The sequence below is a fragment of the Leuresthes tenuis genome, unplaced genomic scaffold, assembly GCF_036924035.1.
Source record: "Leuresthes tenuis unplaced genomic scaffold, fLeuTen1.0.hap1 SCAF_24, whole genome shotgun sequence".
NCBI lineage: Eukaryota > Metazoa > Chordata > Actinopteri > Atheriniformes > Atherinopsidae > Leuresthes > Leuresthes tenuis.
Genome location: NW_027325378.1, coordinates 25,028,893 through 25,048,562, shown reverse-complemented (window position 1 = coordinate 25,048,562; position 19,670 = coordinate 25,028,893). Strand labels below are relative to the sequence as shown.

Here is a 19,670-nt window from a genome sequence, read left to right as displayed (position 1 = left end):
GTGGTTAATATTTAAATAGGTAACACTTTTGAATTTCTGGCGTACTTCGGGGCACTTTTCCTTGCAGCTGACTAATGTGCAATGCTGATTCTCCCCCTCGGTGAGCCATCATGAAAATATCCAAGAAAGGAAAAGGGTCAGAAGAAAGAATTGTTTAATTCTGCATGGACAAATATAATAATGATAATAAACACGTCTGGGTGTCTTAGTTCAAAGACCTGCCAGATGACAAAAATGGAGCAATATTGAAAACTTCCCCAAACCAGATAAACTTCTGTTTGAAACAAGAAATGCCATGACAACATAAAGGAGTATGTATTTGGAGTCTTTCCCATTTTTGGATCAATACTTTCAGTTCAGCAACAAAATTCACATTAAGCAGGTGAGAATACTATAATCTCTTCAGCCTTTGCTTTTCAATAACAAATTCAGTTTAGACCCTGAGCTGAAATGGTTCTGTTTTGCGATCAGATGCCATTGTTAGGGAAAAAACAAATAATTTTTTATTAAATTTATCAAATAGCTTACAAAATGGATTATTTTTTATGTTTATTCATTTTAATGGACTGAACCTCTATGTTTTATTTATTTAATTTAGTGGGTGACATCTTAGTTTATTAATTTTCCTCAAAAATGGGAAGGACTCAAATAGGCTTGTTTAATCCATTTCAAAAGGAGGCCTGCATATGAAAAATCCCCCCCCCTTCATAGAAAATGAATGCTTGTTGTTATCTTTTGTCAGTTACAACAAAATGTAAGGTTTTCTGTATTGTATTACAATAATTTAATAAATACAAAATAATCAATATTTTTATATGTAGAGTACAACTATATATAACATTTCATAAACTGTGTCATCTTTATTTTAAGGGTCAATAAGATTTGCGGCTCCAGATTAATTTTATTTGGTGGGAGAGGGGAGAAGTATGGCTCTTTTGAAATAAAGGTTGCAGACCCCCGTTATAAGCAAAGATCAATTAAACTTTCATAATAATCCTTCCAGGACTTGATTTATTTTTTGGTTTGTTTGTCTAAAGACAACCTTATTTCTGTGGTGAAGAGATGATCAAAATAGACAATTTCCAAGTACAATGCAAAGCTACATTATTAGACTCAACAATCAGTTCTTTCATGTGATAGTAGTGGAAAAGTATCTTTGTGCATATCAGTTATAATATAATGTGCTTGCCTACATTGTCTTAAAAGGAACAAGTGTTTTTTGTATGTGGATTTGGACCTATAATGGGTAGCAGTTTCAAGAGCACAGATGCAAAAGTCATTCAAATACTTAACAAAATCAAGCATATGGAAAAAAGTCGAAACTGGCTCAGAACAGAAAAAAAGATAAGTAAACAAAATATGCTGTAACCAACTAAAACCTCAAAGGTTTTCATGTTAGTTATACAATATAGAGAGACTGCAAACGTGGAACCGTAATGTATTTAAAAACAACTGCAAGTCTGTATGTGCTTTAGTGTGTGAGGAAAATGGAAAGAATGCAGAATCAGTATGCAATTTAACCACTGCATAAAATCTACAAAGAATGAAAGGGAGGGTTGTGTGTGTGTGTGTGGTGTAATCAATTCAATATGTCACATACCCAAGGTTGAGGTGTTTGAGCTTCTGAAGACTGCTGATTTGAGTAGGCAGCTCTTCAATCTGATTATTGAACATATTCAGAACTTCCAGATTCTTTAGTTCCGAGATGTTAGCTGGCACAGCTGGAGAACATCCGCATGTGGAAGAGAAAATAAATGCACATAATGTAAGACTACTACGCAAAAGCCCATGAAAACCCCTTTTTAAAAACAATTTAAATTTTTTTTTTTTTTTTTACATATCTACTCTACTTACATGTCACTGCTCTGCTTCACATATGGATAGCATTTTTTTTTATACAGTGTAGATCTCCTGAGCTTGCTTAGGTTTAGGGTCATACTACTGATTTTGAAAACAAACTTCGTAAAATTTAACTCATTGCACTGTGGCTATGCATGCTATGATACATACTGAATGACTCCAAAATGTTATTTATCAATGATTAAATGAATTTATATACAACTGAAATGAGGTCCAGTTTTTTAAAAAAAGGAACTTTCCCTTTAAGTAACTTGTTCAAGTTAAATTTGAAGAAGTTTAAAATGTTTGGTTGCTGTTTTATGACAAGTCACCTAAAGTTTCATTACTTGCTGCTTGTTTTTGATGCACTTTTGATGTATTGAGGACGTTTTTTTTTCTTCACCTCAACGAATCTACGTTAATTTCTATTTAATTTGTGTACATTTTAGTCATTTACATTAGAAACCCACTGGTTTTGGTAGTAAAATAAGAGTAAAAGGTAAAAAAAAAAAAAAACAATTTGGGAAAAAATAACTGTATATCTCGGCCATGTAGAAACAAGTTGACCTTGCAAGGAAAGGGTAAACCACTGTAACTCACAGGCCAGACAACTCATAGTATTTCATAGAATCCAACTTAAAAAACATGGAATATCCCTCAAAGTCCTTTAAGAAATTATTCATTTTAATAAAGTACAAGTATTAAAATTTAATAGGCACTGCTTTAGCATTAAGTCTATTTATCATAACTGTCAGGGTTTAAACTATGATATCTTTTTCATTAGTCAGAGTATGCTACACGCTCCTATGAGTACAGGTATAATGGAGGTAAATGGCTTACCTGTGAGCTTGTTGTGACTGAGGACCAACTGAGTGATGTTAGAAAGAGTGACTGAAACGACAAGGAACATAAAGTCAACAATGCTCTGCTACCAAACAAATTAACGTGAATACTCATGCATCTTATTGGCACACAACATTTGAATTGGGACAGCAATTGATTGCATATCCTCAGTATCCCAGTCCTTGTCCATCAGTGCAGCTAAATTTGCCCGTAGGATTAAAAGGTATTTGTTTTAGGAATCATGCCTGAAAAAGAGACAAATATCAGTAAACAGGAAAGAAAGCTACATAGCTTAGGTCAAGTAAGCTGACAATGTCAAGAAGGTGGTTTAAACCTCGCTTGATCACCATCATATGCTGAACACGTAAATTATGTTCAGAGTTTTAGTTGTTGGTAATAAAGAGCCCAAAGTTTTCAGTAATTACTATTCCTGGTTATATAGTCTATGAGCATATCTCAGGTGAAGGGATACATTACTAAGACATCCTGTTGCCAAACAAGCTATGCAGTTACAGTATAGCCATCAGATGTCAGAATGTTACAATAGAGACCAGTTGTATTTAGCTAAAATGTCACAGATTAGAAGATGGATGAAGTTGTTGGTAGGTTTCCCATACCAAACTTTATTTTATTGATCAATTTAATTGATCAAAAAAATAATCACGATTGTACAAACTCCACGCAGAAAGGCACCAGTCAGAACTCGAACCAGGAACTCTCTTGCTGTGAGGCGTAAGTGACACCACCACACCACTGTGGAGCCCCTTATTAAAAAACACTTTTTTTTTTTAATTTGCTGGCCATCTTAAGAAAATAGCCGCCCGTTTCTCTCTCAGGCCAGCACGGAGGTGCTGATGCATGCTTTTATCTCTTGTCATTTAGATTACTGTAATGCCCTGCTCTCTGGTCTTCCAAAAAAAGAGTATTTTTAATCTTCAGCTACTCCAGAATTCAGCCACACGAGTGCTGACAAGGACCAGAGGGCAGGAGCACATTACACCAGTTTTAAAATCACTCCATTGGCTCCTCGTACATTTCAGGATCAATTTTAAGGTTCTTTTACTTGTTTTTAGATGTCTTCACAACAACATCAGCTCGCTCCAGAGCAAGCACCCGGAGGCGTTTTATGTGGTTGCGGGGGACTTCAATCACGTAAGCCTGACAGACACTGCCTAGTTTCTATCAGCATGTCACTATACCAACATGGGGAAATAACATGCTGGACCATGTTTATACGAACAAAAGTGACGCATACCCACCCCACCTCAGCTTCGCTGACCACATTTCCATCATGCTGGTCTCTGCCTATTGTCCTCTTCTCAATTGCCGCATGCCAACAAAAAAGGACCATCACCGTGTGGCCCAGTGATGCCGTCTTTGCACTACAGTGAGAGGTGCATCTGGGGGACTATACATCTGCTGTTCTCGGCTACATCCAGAAGTGTGTAGAGGATGTCACCACCATGACAGTAACATGCTATCCGAACCAGAAACCCTAGACCATGACACTGTGTCAGGTCTGGTGACAGCTAGGAGAGAGCTGACTGCAGGAGTGAAGAAGGCCAAAGCTCCATTCGCCCAGAGGATCCAGGGACATTTCGCGTCCAACAACCCACAGAGTATGTGGAGGGGCATAAAATTAATTACAGACTAAGGATGCACAATGCCAACGTGACCCCTCTCTGCCAGACACACTCAAACTTCTATGCCCGTTTTGAGGACCAAAACACCTCCCTCAGCACCAGACATACCCCTTCACCAGAAGAGGAGCCCCTCAATGTAACCCCAGCAGAAGTGAGGAGGACCCTCCAGGGGATTAACCCATGCAAAGCTGCTGGTCCTGACAATATCCCAGTGCGGGTGCTGAGGGGCTGTGCACACCAGCTCACCGAGGTGCTGACAGACATCTTCAAAACCTCTCTCCAAAAGGCGGGGGTTCCCACTTGCCTAAAGACTGCTATGATTATCCCCATCCCCAAAACATCCATAGTGACAAGCCTGAATGACTATCGGGCCAGTAGTCCTCACCACGATAGTCATGAAGTGTTTCAAGAGACATGACAAGAGTCATGGCTCACATCAAGGACTGCATCAACGTCACTGTAGACCTGCACCAATATGCACACATGAAGAACCGATCCACAGAGGACGCCATATCTTCTGTCATCAACACACCTCTCACCAACTTAGAGAACCAGGACTCTTATGTTGGCCTTCTCTTTGTGGACCTCACATCAGCATTCAATACATCCATCCATTTTCTATACCGACAGTCCGTTAATCGGGTAGCGGGTGGGCTGGAGCCTATCCCAGCAGTCATCGGGCGAAAGGCAGGGTACACCCTGGACAGGTCACCAGTCCATCAAAGGGCCACACAGCATATAATGACCACACACATACACACGTTCACATTCACTCCTAGAGACAATTTAGAGACACCAATTAACCTAATGGACAGTGGGAGGAAGCTGAATTACCCGGAGAGAACACACGCATACACAGGGAAAACATGTAAACCCCACACAGAAAGGCCCCAGCTGGGAATCGAACCTGGAAACCTCTTGCTGTGAGATGATGGTGTTAACCACAACAACACATAAAAAGGAATAAACTCTGAGAGACAAACAACGTTTTCAAGCATGACAACAACTGACATCCAGCTGTGCGTGTTAGTGCCAGAAACGGACACTGAACATCAAAGTGAGCATCAAGACAAAACGCCACAATGAAGACTACAGCAGGACATCTGTTAAGTAAATATACTCAGTGTCAGCTTGTGTGACTAACTGTGTCTTCTGAGTGGCCATAGAGGCAAAAAAAATTATAAGTTCAGTTGTTTTGTGTGTAAATTTGTTTACATAAAGTACTATTAGACCCCTTACCTGTCTTTTTACTCAGTGCAAACATGATGTTTGTACTAAAATAGTTCATATGTGTAATGCCAACACGGGCTTTCAAAGGGGTTCACTCATTTTGCAGTTCACATTTGTCTCATTTTTGTGATGAAATAACCTAAATCAAAATATATGCTTCTGAAGAAAAAAGAAACTAAAATATGCAAATACCTTATTTTTTTAAACATTGGGTGAAATGTAAGGTTATATAATTCATAATCTTAACATGGCAAATAAGCAAGAAAAGATAGTAAAGCTTACCATGGGACCTTTAAATAAAATATTTTTTGTCATTCGTGTTTTGTTTAAACTTTCAAAAAATAAATAAATAAATATTCAACATCCTCCAAGTGTGGTGATTCCAGAATTTTTGCCAAGAGGTGTATAAAATGTGCAAGGTATACAGGTGCAAAAATGCAGTCCAAATCTTAAACTTTTTTTTTTCCTCTTACAGAAGCTAATTTTGAGCAAAGTCCACAGATTGTTTACAGGTTTCAGGTCAAGACGTAGAGAAATACTTTTGAAAGCTGTTAAAGGATTTTTCTTCATGTGGGCTCAATTCAAATAGGTCTTAGAAAATAATTTTTAAAAAAGCAATGTACGTCTGTCTTTCTGCCCATTGAGAACTCACCAACATGGCGCTCCGTTGGATATTTCATTTGTTTACATTTTTTCAACTCTGGGTTGTGGGAGATGATGAAAGCCAAGACAGGTATTCTCCAAATAGTTTAATTTCATTCAGATACTTTATATAATAAATGAGCATGAGTCGCTCATTCTTCCCCAGAAACAACACTGTAACATGTAACACTCAGCAAGCAGACAATAGAGAGGAAAGTTTTTATGTTGTAGAATTTTTTGTATAATTTTGAATTTGAGAGTGATAACAGAACAACATCATGGTGAAATGCATATTGTGCCTGATAACCATCCGCTAGCATCAGCGAACTGTATTTCTGTTCATATCACTTTTAAACAGCACAAATCTGAACTGCTTTTGTCAGGTTAACAGACAGGCTCTTGCAGTACATTTGGATTTACTTGCATATGATCAGCTGTTCAAAAGAATCCAACAGATGGTGTTTTTAAATGAAACTGATAAAAGTGCTGTCCAAACTTTCAAACTCTATGGTTTTACTTACAGTGATTTGCTGCAGCACCAAGTCAAGAATGCTTTTATATATATATATATATATATATATATATTAGTGTGTAGCTGAAGTGTCTGCTCCTCTGTCTGACCTTGTATCAAAATTCACAGTCGATAGAATATAATAGAATAATACTTTATACATCATCCAGTGGAGGAAATTCAAATAAATGCAATGCAATGATACAATGCAATGTAGTTTTGTTCAACATAGCCTCGATGGGTTGAAATGAATAAGTAATAAATTACGCCCAGACCTACATAACAGCTTAGAGTAGGTGCGGTCTAAATCTCTTTGAAGCACATTTGTCTTTTCCGAAGCCTTTGTTTACAATACCCTTAAAAATGTTACTGAGCTCGTGACGTTTGAAGTGTTATTAAGGGAATGGCAGGTTGCCATTTTAGTGATATTTGATCGTAATCTAATCCCCCTCTGACTGATGCAGACTGCGTTGACATTAACAGCACAGATACACACAGTATATGAGATATACTGCAGATATACAGAGATATACTTAAGTTTGCGTTTCCGGAGATAAGGTTATCTATTTTATTTTTTTATTTTTCCGAGTATGAAAACACAGAACAGTAACTTCACTCTGGATACCATGTTTGTGGCGAAATGGAAAACGATATCTTACACAATCCCGGGATGTCCAACATATTCGAAATGCCTCTATCGCACATCTCCACTTCGGGAAGGTTCTTGTCTCGACTCTCCTCCACTAGCTTCTTCAAAGACTTGGACATTTTTTCTGAAAATTAGAGATCCACAAGGTACAGCATATTACGATATAGTCAACAATGTACATCGTCACGTTAAAAGACAGCGACAAGCCACGTCATAACGGTTCAAATGTTTAGCTACATGACAAACCACCAGGAGTTGTATTGGAAGTAGGAAAATCGCGTAAGATGCTTACCGCTTAGACAAAATAAGCGAAATAAGACAATTGTTTAGCTTTTGACTTCCTGATACAAACTTCCCTTAAAGCTCACAACCTACCGGAAGTTTGACTGAAAAACCTTTTCCATATATGGAAATTTCCTTTTCACTGATTCCCACAGCCAGACTTGACTAAACATTCTCCTCTGAGGACTGTGGTTGCAGCCACATCTCCACACAGTTTATTTTTTTGTTTGCTTTTTCCTCTGATATTTTATTTAAACTTTTACTATACACTATAGGATATACCTAGGGATCATCAAGGTGAAAATCCGTAACTACAATGAAATGCTAGAAATAACAGAGACATTTTTTTAAAAAAGGAAGAAAACATTGAGCTCAGGGGTAAAAATAAAACGTTCAACAAATTCATTAAAGTGGTAGCCCAGATTAAATGTTTTAACAGCTGTCTAACTGTTGATGAAGTTTCAGTCTCAGTTTCCATTACTTCCTTAAACACAAAGGAATAAGTTTTTTTTTTTTTTGTAAATCTACAGTAATATATATAAATCTTGAAATCTAAGAGAAAAAAAGGTCTCCAGACTGAGCACAATCAATCATAAAAAATACATTTACTGATATCTTCTCAAGGTTGAATAGCATATGTTAATTTCTAGGAAATGTTCATGGCTCAGCATGGTATTCAATGATAATGATAATATCATTACTGCATCTAATCATCTAATCATCTGCATCTAATCAAAAGCTATCAAATAGCTTATAAATATCAACTTTAATGGCCTTGAAGAACTTTGCGTTAAAATCCATTGAGACCACCATTTGTGACAATTTCTTTGAACTTAGTTAATCAATTTGCAGAATTTCATTATTTTCAATTCTAAATTGTAGTGGATGTAGAACACTCCACCCTCAAACTTTAAATTTCAGATACATTGATAAGAGTGTTCACTAGTTAACTTCTGAATCATCCATCATTTCAAAAGCAATACATTAAACTCAGTTAGCCCCAAATTACTAATTATAAGGTCAAAGCTGCACATTTTTTCCCATCAGTTTTTGTTCCTAAATTCTATTCTAACTGTCTGCTCCCTTTAGTGATAATGCAGACTCGACTTTTAGCTTCAGTGTCCTCTCTAAGCAGCATTGTACTGGGCCTTGTTCACACAACTGCTGTCCATCAAGTCTAGCAAACAAATCCAAAGCTTTTCCTGGCTGTGTTGCTGGCCAGGAAAATAAACTACATCCACTGATCCAAGATTGCTGTATCTTTGTGAAAGCTGAAAAGGGTTCATTTTCCTTAACAACCAAAAAACACATTTTCTTGGAGACATTTCTTTGGCAAAAACAAAGTACAGATCTCTACAAGTTAGCAGATTACTTGTGTCTTGTGGTGCAATAACTTCAGCATTTAAGACGCTTGCAGTGGTTACATTTACATGAGTGCATTTGCAGACACTTTCATCCAAGCAGCTTACAAGGAAAAAGGAGCACGACGAATTATTATTTTAAAGAGCAATTTACAATAAACAGCGTAGTCAAGGGGCACTTGCTGCCTAAAGAGTAATCCTGCCTTTCACTTGCTGTTATGTGAGTGAAAAATTGTGGAAAAAAAGTCTTATGGCAGGAGTGTGACCCTACTGAATGAAGTGAGCATAAAAACAATAAAATGTATGAATACTTCTTTTTTTTTTAAAGCTTTGGGTGACATTAGAGGTAATAATTATAATACACCAACAGTGCAGATAAGCCATGACAACATAAAAGCATGCCATGGGACTTTTAATATAACACGTTTTTGGATGGTGGGAGGAAGCTGAAGACAATTTTTTTTAAACTATTTTTAAAATAAATCATTCAGCCGTTTTCCTTCTGTACATTATTCCAGAGCTGAGACCACCAAATAAGACTAATGTAATTTTCTCAACTTTGTTGATGAGTTTCTCAGTTTCACATTCAATAGAATAACACTGTTTTACTATCCTGTCAATTTAATGTGGTGCCAGCAATGTTTTTATTTACAAATATTAATCAAAGGAATAGCCACATTCATTTTCATAAAAAGAGAAACATACGGACACCAGTCTGGTGAAAATAAAATCCATGTACATGTTTGACTTTAAGTATACATTGTGGAGTTTGAAGAGAAAGAGACGACGGTTCGGTAAGTCTCTATTATTTATTCATCTCCTTACTCCACTTAAAAGAAAACTATAAAACTGACAATAACTGACATCAACTGACAGAACATACATTTAATTTTCATGACAACAACCGTTGTCATGGAGACCAGAAATAGAACGTTATTTGTGTGTGCGTTCTAATTCATCAGTGTCGCCACACAGCTCCCCCCAGAACACACATAATAACATCCCAAGTTGCAACATGCATAAACCAGCAGAAAAACAAACAAACAACAAAACAGTGTACATTGCAAAACCTCAAGTATACCTGTTAGGCAATCTAACTTCCCTACCCCTACGACTATGCCTAATAGATTTTGGAGGTGAGGGAGGAACAGGTAAGAGTAAAAGCCTAACATCAGGAATAGGGTTGGGAGGGTGGCCGCGGCGGGCTGGGCGAGCCAGCTCAACTGCGTCATCCTGGAACACGTGAGCGGGTTTCAAACAATCCACCGAAACTCGGTCCTGACCAGTCCCTATCTCGATCAGAAAATACTTAGGCCCCGCTTCCAGCACGTGAAAAGGACCGTCATATGGGGACTGCAGGGGACAACGGTGTGCATCATGGCAGATAAATACATATTTATCCTTGGGAATGTATGATTGTGGAAGGCAGTGGTGCGCCGCCACAGGTGAGAAAACTCTGGCCTCGCTCTGTAACCCAGACCTCCTTGTGAAACTAGGGCCCAAACCCGGAACACTAGAAAGGAACTCCCCTGAGACCCTCAAAGACTGACCTAGAACCAACTGAGCAGAGGAAGAGTGTAGGTCCTCCTTAGGAGCAGAGCGCAGGCCTAACAAAACCCATGGCAACCTGTCAACCCAGCTACTGTCAACTAAAGATGCACGGAGAGCAGCCTTCAAAGTACGATGAAACCGCTCGCACAGTCTGTTGGCTTGTGGGTTGTATGCAGTGGTCCGGTGAAGTTTGACCCCCAAGCTTCCAGCTACCATGTTCCACAACTCATAGGTAAAATGCGAGCCCCTATCAGATGTCAGGTCCAAAGGAACCCCGAACCGCGACACCCAGGAGTAGATGAAAGCCCGGGCAACCTCTGATGACGGTGTGGATGACAGGGGAACTGCCTCAGGCCACCGCGTGGTCCTGTCCACCATGGTCAGGAGGTGAGTAAAACCTCGGGATGGGGGAAAAGGGCCGACTAGATCGACATGAACATGTTCAAAGCATCTCTCAGGAATCAGAAAGGGCCCTAAAGGAGCTTTAACGTGACGTTGCACCTTTGCATGTTGGCATGCTATCCACGTAGAAGCCCAAGTTTTAACGTCCTTCCTGAGGCCGGTCCACACAAACTTGGCACCCACCAACTTAACTGAAGCTTTAACCCCAGGGTGTAACAGAGAGTAAACAGCATCAAAAACACAGCGGTGCCAAGCAGCCGGAACCACTGGGCGCGGCTTGTCCATTGAAACGTCACAAAGGAGCGTCACACTGCCATTCTGAAAAGTGACATTTTCCAACCGCAAACTAGACTCGGCTGTGTGCAATGCCTGTACCTCCGAGTCCGTCAGCTGGTCTGCAGCCATCTCAGCATAATCCATTCCCAAATGGACAGTGGCAACCTGGGCACGCGAAAGGCAGTCAGCAACCAAGTTGTCCTTCCCAGCAACATGCTGAATGTCAGTTGTAAGTTCGGAAATAGCAGCAAGTTGTCGCTGCTGCCGCGCTGACCACGGATCAGAGGTTTTGGCCATAACAAACGTAAGGGGCTTGTGGTCAACAAAAGCGGTGAACTCTCGGCCTTCCAAGAGGAACCTGAAATGGTGTGTGGCGAGGAAAAGGGCCAAGAGCTCTCTGTCAAATGTGCTGTACTTTTTCTCTGATTCTCGCAACTTTCTGCTGAAAAAGGACAGGGGCTTCCAGGCCCCGTCTGCCCACTGCTCACAAACTGCTCCGACTGCATAATCAGAAGCATCAGAGGTTAGGGTGATAGGCGCTGCAGGGTTGGGATGGGTCAACAAGGCGTCGTCGGCAAGCGCTGTTTTAGCTTTGTCAAATGCCTGTAACCTCTCCAATGGTCAACACAATGTCCTGGTTACCCTTTTTCCCTTTTAATGCTTCATACAAAGGGTGCATAATGTGGGCAGCTCTAGGAATGAAACGGTTGTAAAAGTTAACCATTCCTAAAAACTCCTGAAGAGATTTCACAGAGGAGGGGCAGGGTAAGGCTAAAACTAAAGTCTTGAATGTGTGGGATGGGGTATCTGTCGTTGGTAGTAATATTGTTGAGGCGCCGGAAATCTCCATAAGGGCGCCAGCCCCCATCTGACTTTGGAACCATGTGTAATGATGGGCTGTTTGAGCGTCGCACAACGCCCAGCCGCTCCATGTAGGCAAACTCCTCTTTGGCGACGGCCAACTTAGCCGCATCCAAACGGCGTGCACGTGCAAAAACAGGTGGTCCTACAGTAGTTATATAATGCTCTACACCGTGCTTGGCTACAGCAGCAGAAAAAGTTGGTACAGTAAGGGCAGGAAATTCAGAGAGAAGACGTTGGTACATGTCCCCTGTAGCAAGCATATTTGCCAGAAGGGGCCCTGCCTCCCCCAGAGTACGTGGGTAGGAATCAAAAGAAACAGCATCAATAACTCTCCTGTTAGATACATCCAATAACAGCCTGTAAGCACATACAAAATCTGCGCCTTGAATGGGCACAGAAACAGATGCTACAACAAATTCCCAGTTAAACTCACGCCCATTAAAACACACTGTCATGAACCTGGTACCAAAGGTGCGGATGGGAGTGCCGTTAGCCGCATCCAGCGGGGGTCAATGTCCATGTCCCAAAGTGTCAGTAGAGGAAGGGAGCATGATGCTTCGCTGTGCTCCCGAATCCACTAGAAAACGTCGTCCTGACGCGCTGTCCTCAATGAAAAGCAGCCTATCATCGTTGCCGGAACACACAGCTGCTAGTGAGCGCCGGCCTTCTCGTTTCCCGGCTGCTGAAAGGAACAAGGTGGGACACAACGCCGGGCCTTCACTCCAAAGCGGCGGTGATAGAAGCACAGACTGCTCTCCCTCTTCCGGCGCTCCGTGACAGCAGTCACTTCCACAGAGTCGTCCTTATCATGCACGCATGGAAACAGGGCGTGCACTGAGAACTGTCTGGATGGCAGCAGAAGTCTGTCCGCTTCTTCGGCCAAACCTCTGTAATCTTTAGTGTGGATCAGGGGAGAGTTGGCCATGACTGTGCGTACAGGAGGTGGAAGCTGGCGCAGGAACAGGTGGGTGAAAAGGAATGAAGTATCACCAGAGCCAAGCAGTGCCAACATATTCTCCATCAGTTCAGAAGGTCTGTTGTCCCCCAAACCAGTCAGAGACAACAGACGATCGGCCCGCTCCATATCTGAGAGTTGATACAGTTGCAGCAACTCCTTCTTCAGTGCTGCATACTTGTCGGCTTGAGGTGGGTGCCGGAGCAGTCCCATTAACCTGAGTGTGGTGGCCGAATCCAAAGCTGCGACGATGTGAAAATACTTCGTGTCGTCCATGGTTATGCCGCGCAGATGAAACTGAGCCTCGACGTGCTGGAACCATGGCTCTGGGTCGTGCTGCCAAAAGTCCGGTAGCTTAACCGTAGCTGCGAAAACAAGTGCTGTTACAGCGGCGAAAGACGAGGTTGCCTCTACCGACATATTTCAGTCGCCGGGGTCACCAATGTGGAGTTTGAAGAGAAAGAGACGATGGTTCGGTAAGTCTCTATCATTTATTCATCTCCTTACTCCACTTAAAAGAAAACTATAAAACTGACTATAACTGACATCAACTGACAGAACATACATTTCGTTTTCATGACAACAACCGTTGTCATGGAGACCAGAAATAGAAGGTTATTTTTGTGTGTGCGTTCTAATTCATCAGTGTCGCCACAACATACTATTTTAGTCATTGACCGACACAATTGTATGTACGGTATCTGGTCCCAGAAGGGAGGATCAGCAGTGATGTTTATTTAACACTGGGAGGCAGTATGCAGTTTACACCGAACCTAGACTGCCTAAGAGAGGCCAGAGCAGTAGCAGAAGAAGAAACGGCTGCCAAAGACCTCTTGTTCACCAACAGGCGCAGGGCCCCGAGCAGATCTGGTACCTACATCAGCAAAGGTTTGAAGCGTGTCATGGGATATTTACGGGTGCTCGAGTTATATAGCGGCATAGGAGGGATGCATTATGCCTTAAAGGGTAAGCATTGATCAATACTGACCTGATTTGTTTTTGTTTCAACACCATTACATTCGGAGACTCGTCGGAGTCCACAGTAGAGTATGGTCGGGCGACTGAGGGTGTTACGATTCACGTCCACGTTAACTGAAGACCTTCAGCTGTCAGCGTCGGTGGTTGCTGGTAGCTACGGCAGATGTTGCAGTAATTGGAGAAAATTGGAGGAGGATGCTCAGCTGTCCTGGTCAATGCCGCATTGTGTGTGTCAACAGGAACAACTAGGAAAAGGACAAGCGGAAGAAGCTGTCAACATCATTCCCTTATTTGTCTACTATAAGAAAAAAAATATCCAATATATATATATATATGTGTGTGTGTGTGTGTGTGTGTGTATGCATATGTGTGTATGTATGCATGCAACTTATATTTCTTAATTACCATCTATCATTATTTTAATCTTCTGGCTATCCTGAGGGGTGAACACTAGTCATCTCCACCATTTTTCAATAAGGTACATGTGTGGTCATTCCCAGAGTTATTCAAAGAGTAGCCTGTACATGAACTAAAGAGTATTTGTGTTTGTACTGAACGCAAAGCTAATACATAGGTCATGTATGAACAAAATACATGTCTCTAGGGTTTGTTCTCAGCAGAATAATATCTCCCTCTCGCATCTTGGTGTCAACTAGAGGATAACTTTGAGTTATTTACAGTATTATCATAAGCATGGTATAAACACAATAACAGCATTTGATTTTTGTTAATTCTATGGTTATAGTCAATATTGTTATTTTGTGACACGTTGACTTGTATCTAGCTTTATCTATCTAACCATTTTCTTTTTCTCCATCAGAGAGTGGCATACCTGCCCAGGTTGTGGCTGCCATTGACATAAATACAACAGCTAATCAAATCTACAAACACAATTTTCCTGACACCCCCCTCTGGAACAAGACCATTGAGGTTGGTAATAACTGAGCTTTGAGACAAAACTGCTTGCATGTGAACAAAAAAGTTATTCAGTTGCAGTAATTGGGTAATCTTCGGATGGAAATGGTTCTTTAGTATCCTATTTAAAAACATCTATCTATTTCTGTATGTGTTATCTGGATGAATATAGTATATGCTTCATGGTTGTGTTTAAATTGTCTACTATATATAGAGTCAGCCTTTTTGTTGTGCTGTTTGAAATTTCAGCTGATAGTCCCTGAATGGTAAAACATTTAACATGGCTTCTGCTGCCAGTTGGCTAAATTCTACAAATTAATATAATTTTAGATTGAAGGCTATTGGTTGTGACTGGGATTTTTCTGACCTACCAAATAGTCTGCAGAGCATGGATATTAACATTGCCCATAAATCAGGTGTAACTGTTTTTATATGTACCCATTTCTATGTTGGGAAAGGTCGTGAAGTAAAGCCTGAAAGGTTATGTAAGTCTGGATGCCTAGTTGGGTGTCTAGGAGAGATTTATCAACAAAATTTTGATGGAGAAGACCCGGCTTTAGTGCCATATTTTTTTTAAGTTCATCTAAACTTTTGTAATGAAAACAGTAACCATGGATTAGATTATAGTATAGAATCTACTGTATTGGTGCACTGTAAAATGAGGTGCTTTTTCTCGACAAGACACATTTACCTATTCAGACACATTTATACTGCACTTTTTATTCAGTACATATCTAACAGGATTTGCAGTCTGTCTTTTTTCTCTGTCATACACATACTCACACGCCAAGAAATGCATCAGAGGGGTTCAGTGGCAAAGGGCAAATTGATATCCAGTCTGGAGAAGCTGGAGATCAAACCATCAACCGTCCAATTGGCTGAAGACCGCTCTTCTTCCTGAGTGACAGTTTTTGGAGCAGACTTTGTGCCTGGTCTCTCATAAGTTTCTTCTATTACCCCCTCGATTTAGAGCATTGGCAAAACTTTTGACTTTTAAACCTTGGCATCAGGATTACAAAAGCAAGTTATGATTGCATTTTAACCATCCATCAAAGGAGGGACATGCCAGTTAAAACATGTTCTCAACCAAAGTGTTGTCCATTGACTCAGATTTTGCAAGTACTTATTCTGTCGTTGTTTGTTTATGTGACACATAACTTTTGACTATTTGGCTCAAGATTACAAAGCACCCCTGTATTCTTGTAGTACATCAGCAGCTGGCTACTCATATCCCCAAGTTAGCTCTCTAATGTAGTGAACGATTCATAGTGATTTAGAGAGCAAGTGAAGGAGTGAACAGTCTTGTTTTTTTGGACATGAGACGTAGCAGGGTAGAACATGTAAATGATAAATATAAAGTAACAAATGACGCAGCAGGGTGATGTGTGGTGTACATATGATAATGTGTTATGTGTACCTCTATTGACCAATAAATATAAGGGCAAGAAGAAAATGAAAAAAAAGACAAATAAATGGCAACTAGCCATGGCCTTGCAAGCATCACAATAGTAATATTTTATCAACAGCAGTTACAAGAATAGCATCATAATCTTAATCATCATCAGAATAGTAATGATTTCAAAATGCAATGAACTTAGCTCCATATTTACTTGTCAACCAGACAAATACTTCTGCTTTATATTTAAAAACTATAATGTGTATTTAAAGGTTAAAAAACCTCAAAAGTACCCTGGAAGTGAGTTCAAAATATTCCTGAAATGGGCACTAAATAGAATAGAAAAATACTTTATTCATCCCCCAGTGGGGGAAATTCAAATGGCAAACCCAATTTCATCTGTATTGGATGTTAATTCTGTAAAGGTGTTAGGAAGCATCATTCGTGGTGCTACTGGTATGTAAAAACAAAAAAAAACAGAAAAAGTTAGCCTGTCAATCTGTTCCCTAAGAATGTGGTCATGTACAGATTGTAATTACACATGTCTGAGGCCTCTTCATTAGGTGCCTGTAGTGTATCTGACCTAACGGCAGTTGGAATTCAATGCAGTCTACATTCATTTCAGTCCTGCACTAACATGTGCTACCAGAACAATTACCCGAATACATATCTCATGTCTCAGGTAAAAGAAATTGATGTTCCATGCTATGAGGAAGTTTAACCTTCTTCTGTTCCTTAACAGGAATACAATTTGTATTTGGTTTAAAGGACAAATGACCAGCATAATAGAAATACTTCTCTTTTTCTTTTTTTTAGGGTATAACATTAGATGACTTTAATAAGTTATCTTTTGATATGATAATGATGAGCCCTCCTTGCCAGCCTTTCACCAGGTAGGTCCTCTTTGTTTACTATGTGCTGTGTATGAGTCAGAGAGAATAGAGATCTGTACTTGGGGTGCTAAGGGGAGCCACGTCATTATGTCACTGTATACGTCAGTTACGTCGTTGCGTTTGCATACACCTTGGCGCAAACATCAAAGCAACAACAACATGGAGAAGAAGAAGCAGCAACAGCAACGACAACAGTAATGGATGACTTCACGTTTGTACAGCTGCTGCTTCTGTGCTTCATTGGAATCAGAAATCGTGAGATCCAATATGTTTGTGTTGATCGACAGGTTTTGAGTGGACGGCGAACCTAATAACGTATAAAACTGAATGTGAGATGGTTATGTTAGCCTTTGTTATGAGCTAACGTTAGCTGATGTTTTGTCCCTGCTGGAATTGTCACAAATTCACAAACAGATTAGGCTACTGGCAATTTTTAAGTCGCCTCTCATATTTACCACAGCAATAGATATGAGCCCTCTCACAGTCTTGCTATTGTTGTTGGTCATAACAACCCACCCCCCCGCTGACGTAAGCATTTCTTTCCTCTAGCCCAGCAAAGAGCTGGTGTTACCCTGGAACTGTATTATTCTGGCCCAGAACCAGTTCTTTGTCAGTGGAAACAGAAAACCCCGTTCCAAACTAAGCAGTCTCAGTTTCCATTACTTCCTTAAACACAAAGGAATAAGTTTTTTTTTTTTTTTGTAAATCTACAGTAATATATATAAATCTTAAAATCTAAGAGAAAAAAAGGTCTCCAGACTGAGCACAATATTAAATCAATCATAAAAGACACATTTACTGATATCTTCTCAAGGTTGAATAGCATATGTTAATTTCTAGGAAATGTTCATGGCTCAGCATGGTATTCAATGATAATGATAATATCATTACTGCATCTAATCATCTAATCATCTGCATCTAATCAAAAGCTATCAAATAGCTTATAAATATCAACTTTAATGGCCTTGAAGAACTTTGCGTTAAAATCCATTGAGACCACCATTTGTGACAATTTCTTTGAACTTAGTTAATCAATTTGCAGAATTTCATTATTTTCAATTCTAAATTGTAGTGGATGTAGAACACTCCACCCTCAAACTTTAAATTTCAGATACATTGATAAGAGTGTTCACTAGTTAACTTCTGAATCATCCATCATTTCAAAAGCAATACATTAAACTCAGTTAGCCCCAAATTACTAAATATAAGGTCAAAGCTGCACATTTTTTCCCATCAGTTTTTGTTCCTAAATTCTATTCTAACTGTCTGCTCCCTTTAGTGATAATGCAGGCTCGACTTTTAGCTTCAGTGTCCCCTCTAAGCAGCATTGTACTGGGCCTTGTTCACACAACTGCTGTCCATCAAGTCTAGCAAACAAATCCAAAGCTTTTCCTGGCTGTGTTGCTGGCCAGGAAAATAAACTACATCCACTGATCCAAGATTGCTGTATCTTTGGGAAAGCTGAAAAGGGTTCATTTTCCTTAACAACCAAAAAACACATTTTCTTGGAGACATTTCTTTGGCAAAAACAAAGTACAGATCTCTACAAGTTAGCAGATTACTTGTGTCTTGTGGTGCAGCCTTTAAGACGCTTGCAGTGGTTACATTTACATGAGTGCATTTGCAGACACTTTCATCCAAGCAGCTTACAAGGAAAAAGGAGCATGACGAAATTATTATTTTAAAGAGCAATTTACAATAAACAGCGTAGTCAAGGGGCACTTGCTGCCTAAAGAGTAATCCTGCCTTTCACTTGCTGTTATGTGAGTGAAAAATTGTGGGGAAAAAAGTCTTATGGCAGGAGTGTGACCCTACTGAATGAAGTGAGCATAAAAACAATAAAATGTATGAATACTTCTTTTTTTTTAAAGCTTTGGGTGACATTAGAGGTAATAATTATAATACACCAACAGTGCAGATAAGCCATGACAACATAAAAGCATGCCATGGGACCTTTAATATAACACATTTTTGGATGGTGGGAGGAAGCTGAAGACTATTTTTTTTTAAACTATTTTTAAAATAAATCATTCAGCCGTTTTCCTTCTGTACATTATTCCAGAGCTGAGACCACCAAATAAGACTAATGTAATTTTCTCAACTTTGTTGATGAGTTTTTCTCAGTTTCACATTCAATAGAATAATACTTTTTTACTATCATGTCAATTTAATGTGGTGCCAGCAATGTTTTTATTTACAAATATTAATCAAAGGAATAGCCACATTCATTTTCATAAAAAGAGAAACATACGGACACCAGTCTGGTGAAAATAAAATGCATGTACATGTTTGACTTTAAGTATACATTGTGGAGTTTGAAGAGAAAGAGACGACGGTTCGGTAAGTCTCTATTATTTATTCATCTCCTTACTCCACTTAAAAGAAAACTATAAAACTGACAATAACTGACATCAACTGACAGAACATACATTTCATTTTC

The 19,670-nt window shown here is 39.7% G+C and overlaps 2 protein-coding genes across 2 annotated transcripts in view; one reads left to right on the top strand and one right to left on the bottom strand.

Annotated features, from left to right (window-relative positions):
* Positions 1 to 7,736, bottom strand: part of rsu1 (Ras suppressor protein 1) — a 66,548-nt gene extending 58,812 nt beyond the window's left edge. The window contains exons 1-4 of the mRNA XM_072378898.1: positions 7,650 to 7,736; positions 7,368 to 7,481; positions 2,680 to 2,730; positions 1,601 to 1,721 (exon numbers count right to left, since the gene is read on the bottom strand). Coding sequence (XP_072234999.1) covers positions 1,601 to 1,721; positions 2,680 to 2,730; positions 7,368 to 7,476 — 281 coding nt within the window. The 5' untranslated portion in view covers positions 7,477 to 7,481; positions 7,650 to 7,736. The remainder of the gene's footprint in view (positions 1 to 1,600; positions 1,722 to 2,679; positions 2,731 to 7,367; positions 7,482 to 7,649) is intronic.
* A 6,119-nt stretch (positions 7,737 to 13,855) lies between these two features.
* The window catches only part of trdmt1 (tRNA aspartic acid methyltransferase 1), a 62,702-nt gene continuing 56,887 nt past the window's right edge, over positions 13,856 to 19,670 (top strand). Inside the window, exons 1-3 of the mRNA XM_072378897.1 lie at positions 13,856 to 14,014; positions 14,847 to 14,956; positions 17,154 to 17,230. Coding sequence (XP_072234998.1) covers positions 13,951 to 14,014; positions 14,847 to 14,956; positions 17,154 to 17,230 — 251 coding nt within the window. The 5' untranslated portion in view covers positions 13,856 to 13,950. The remainder of the gene's footprint in view (positions 14,015 to 14,846; positions 14,957 to 17,153; positions 17,231 to 19,670) is intronic.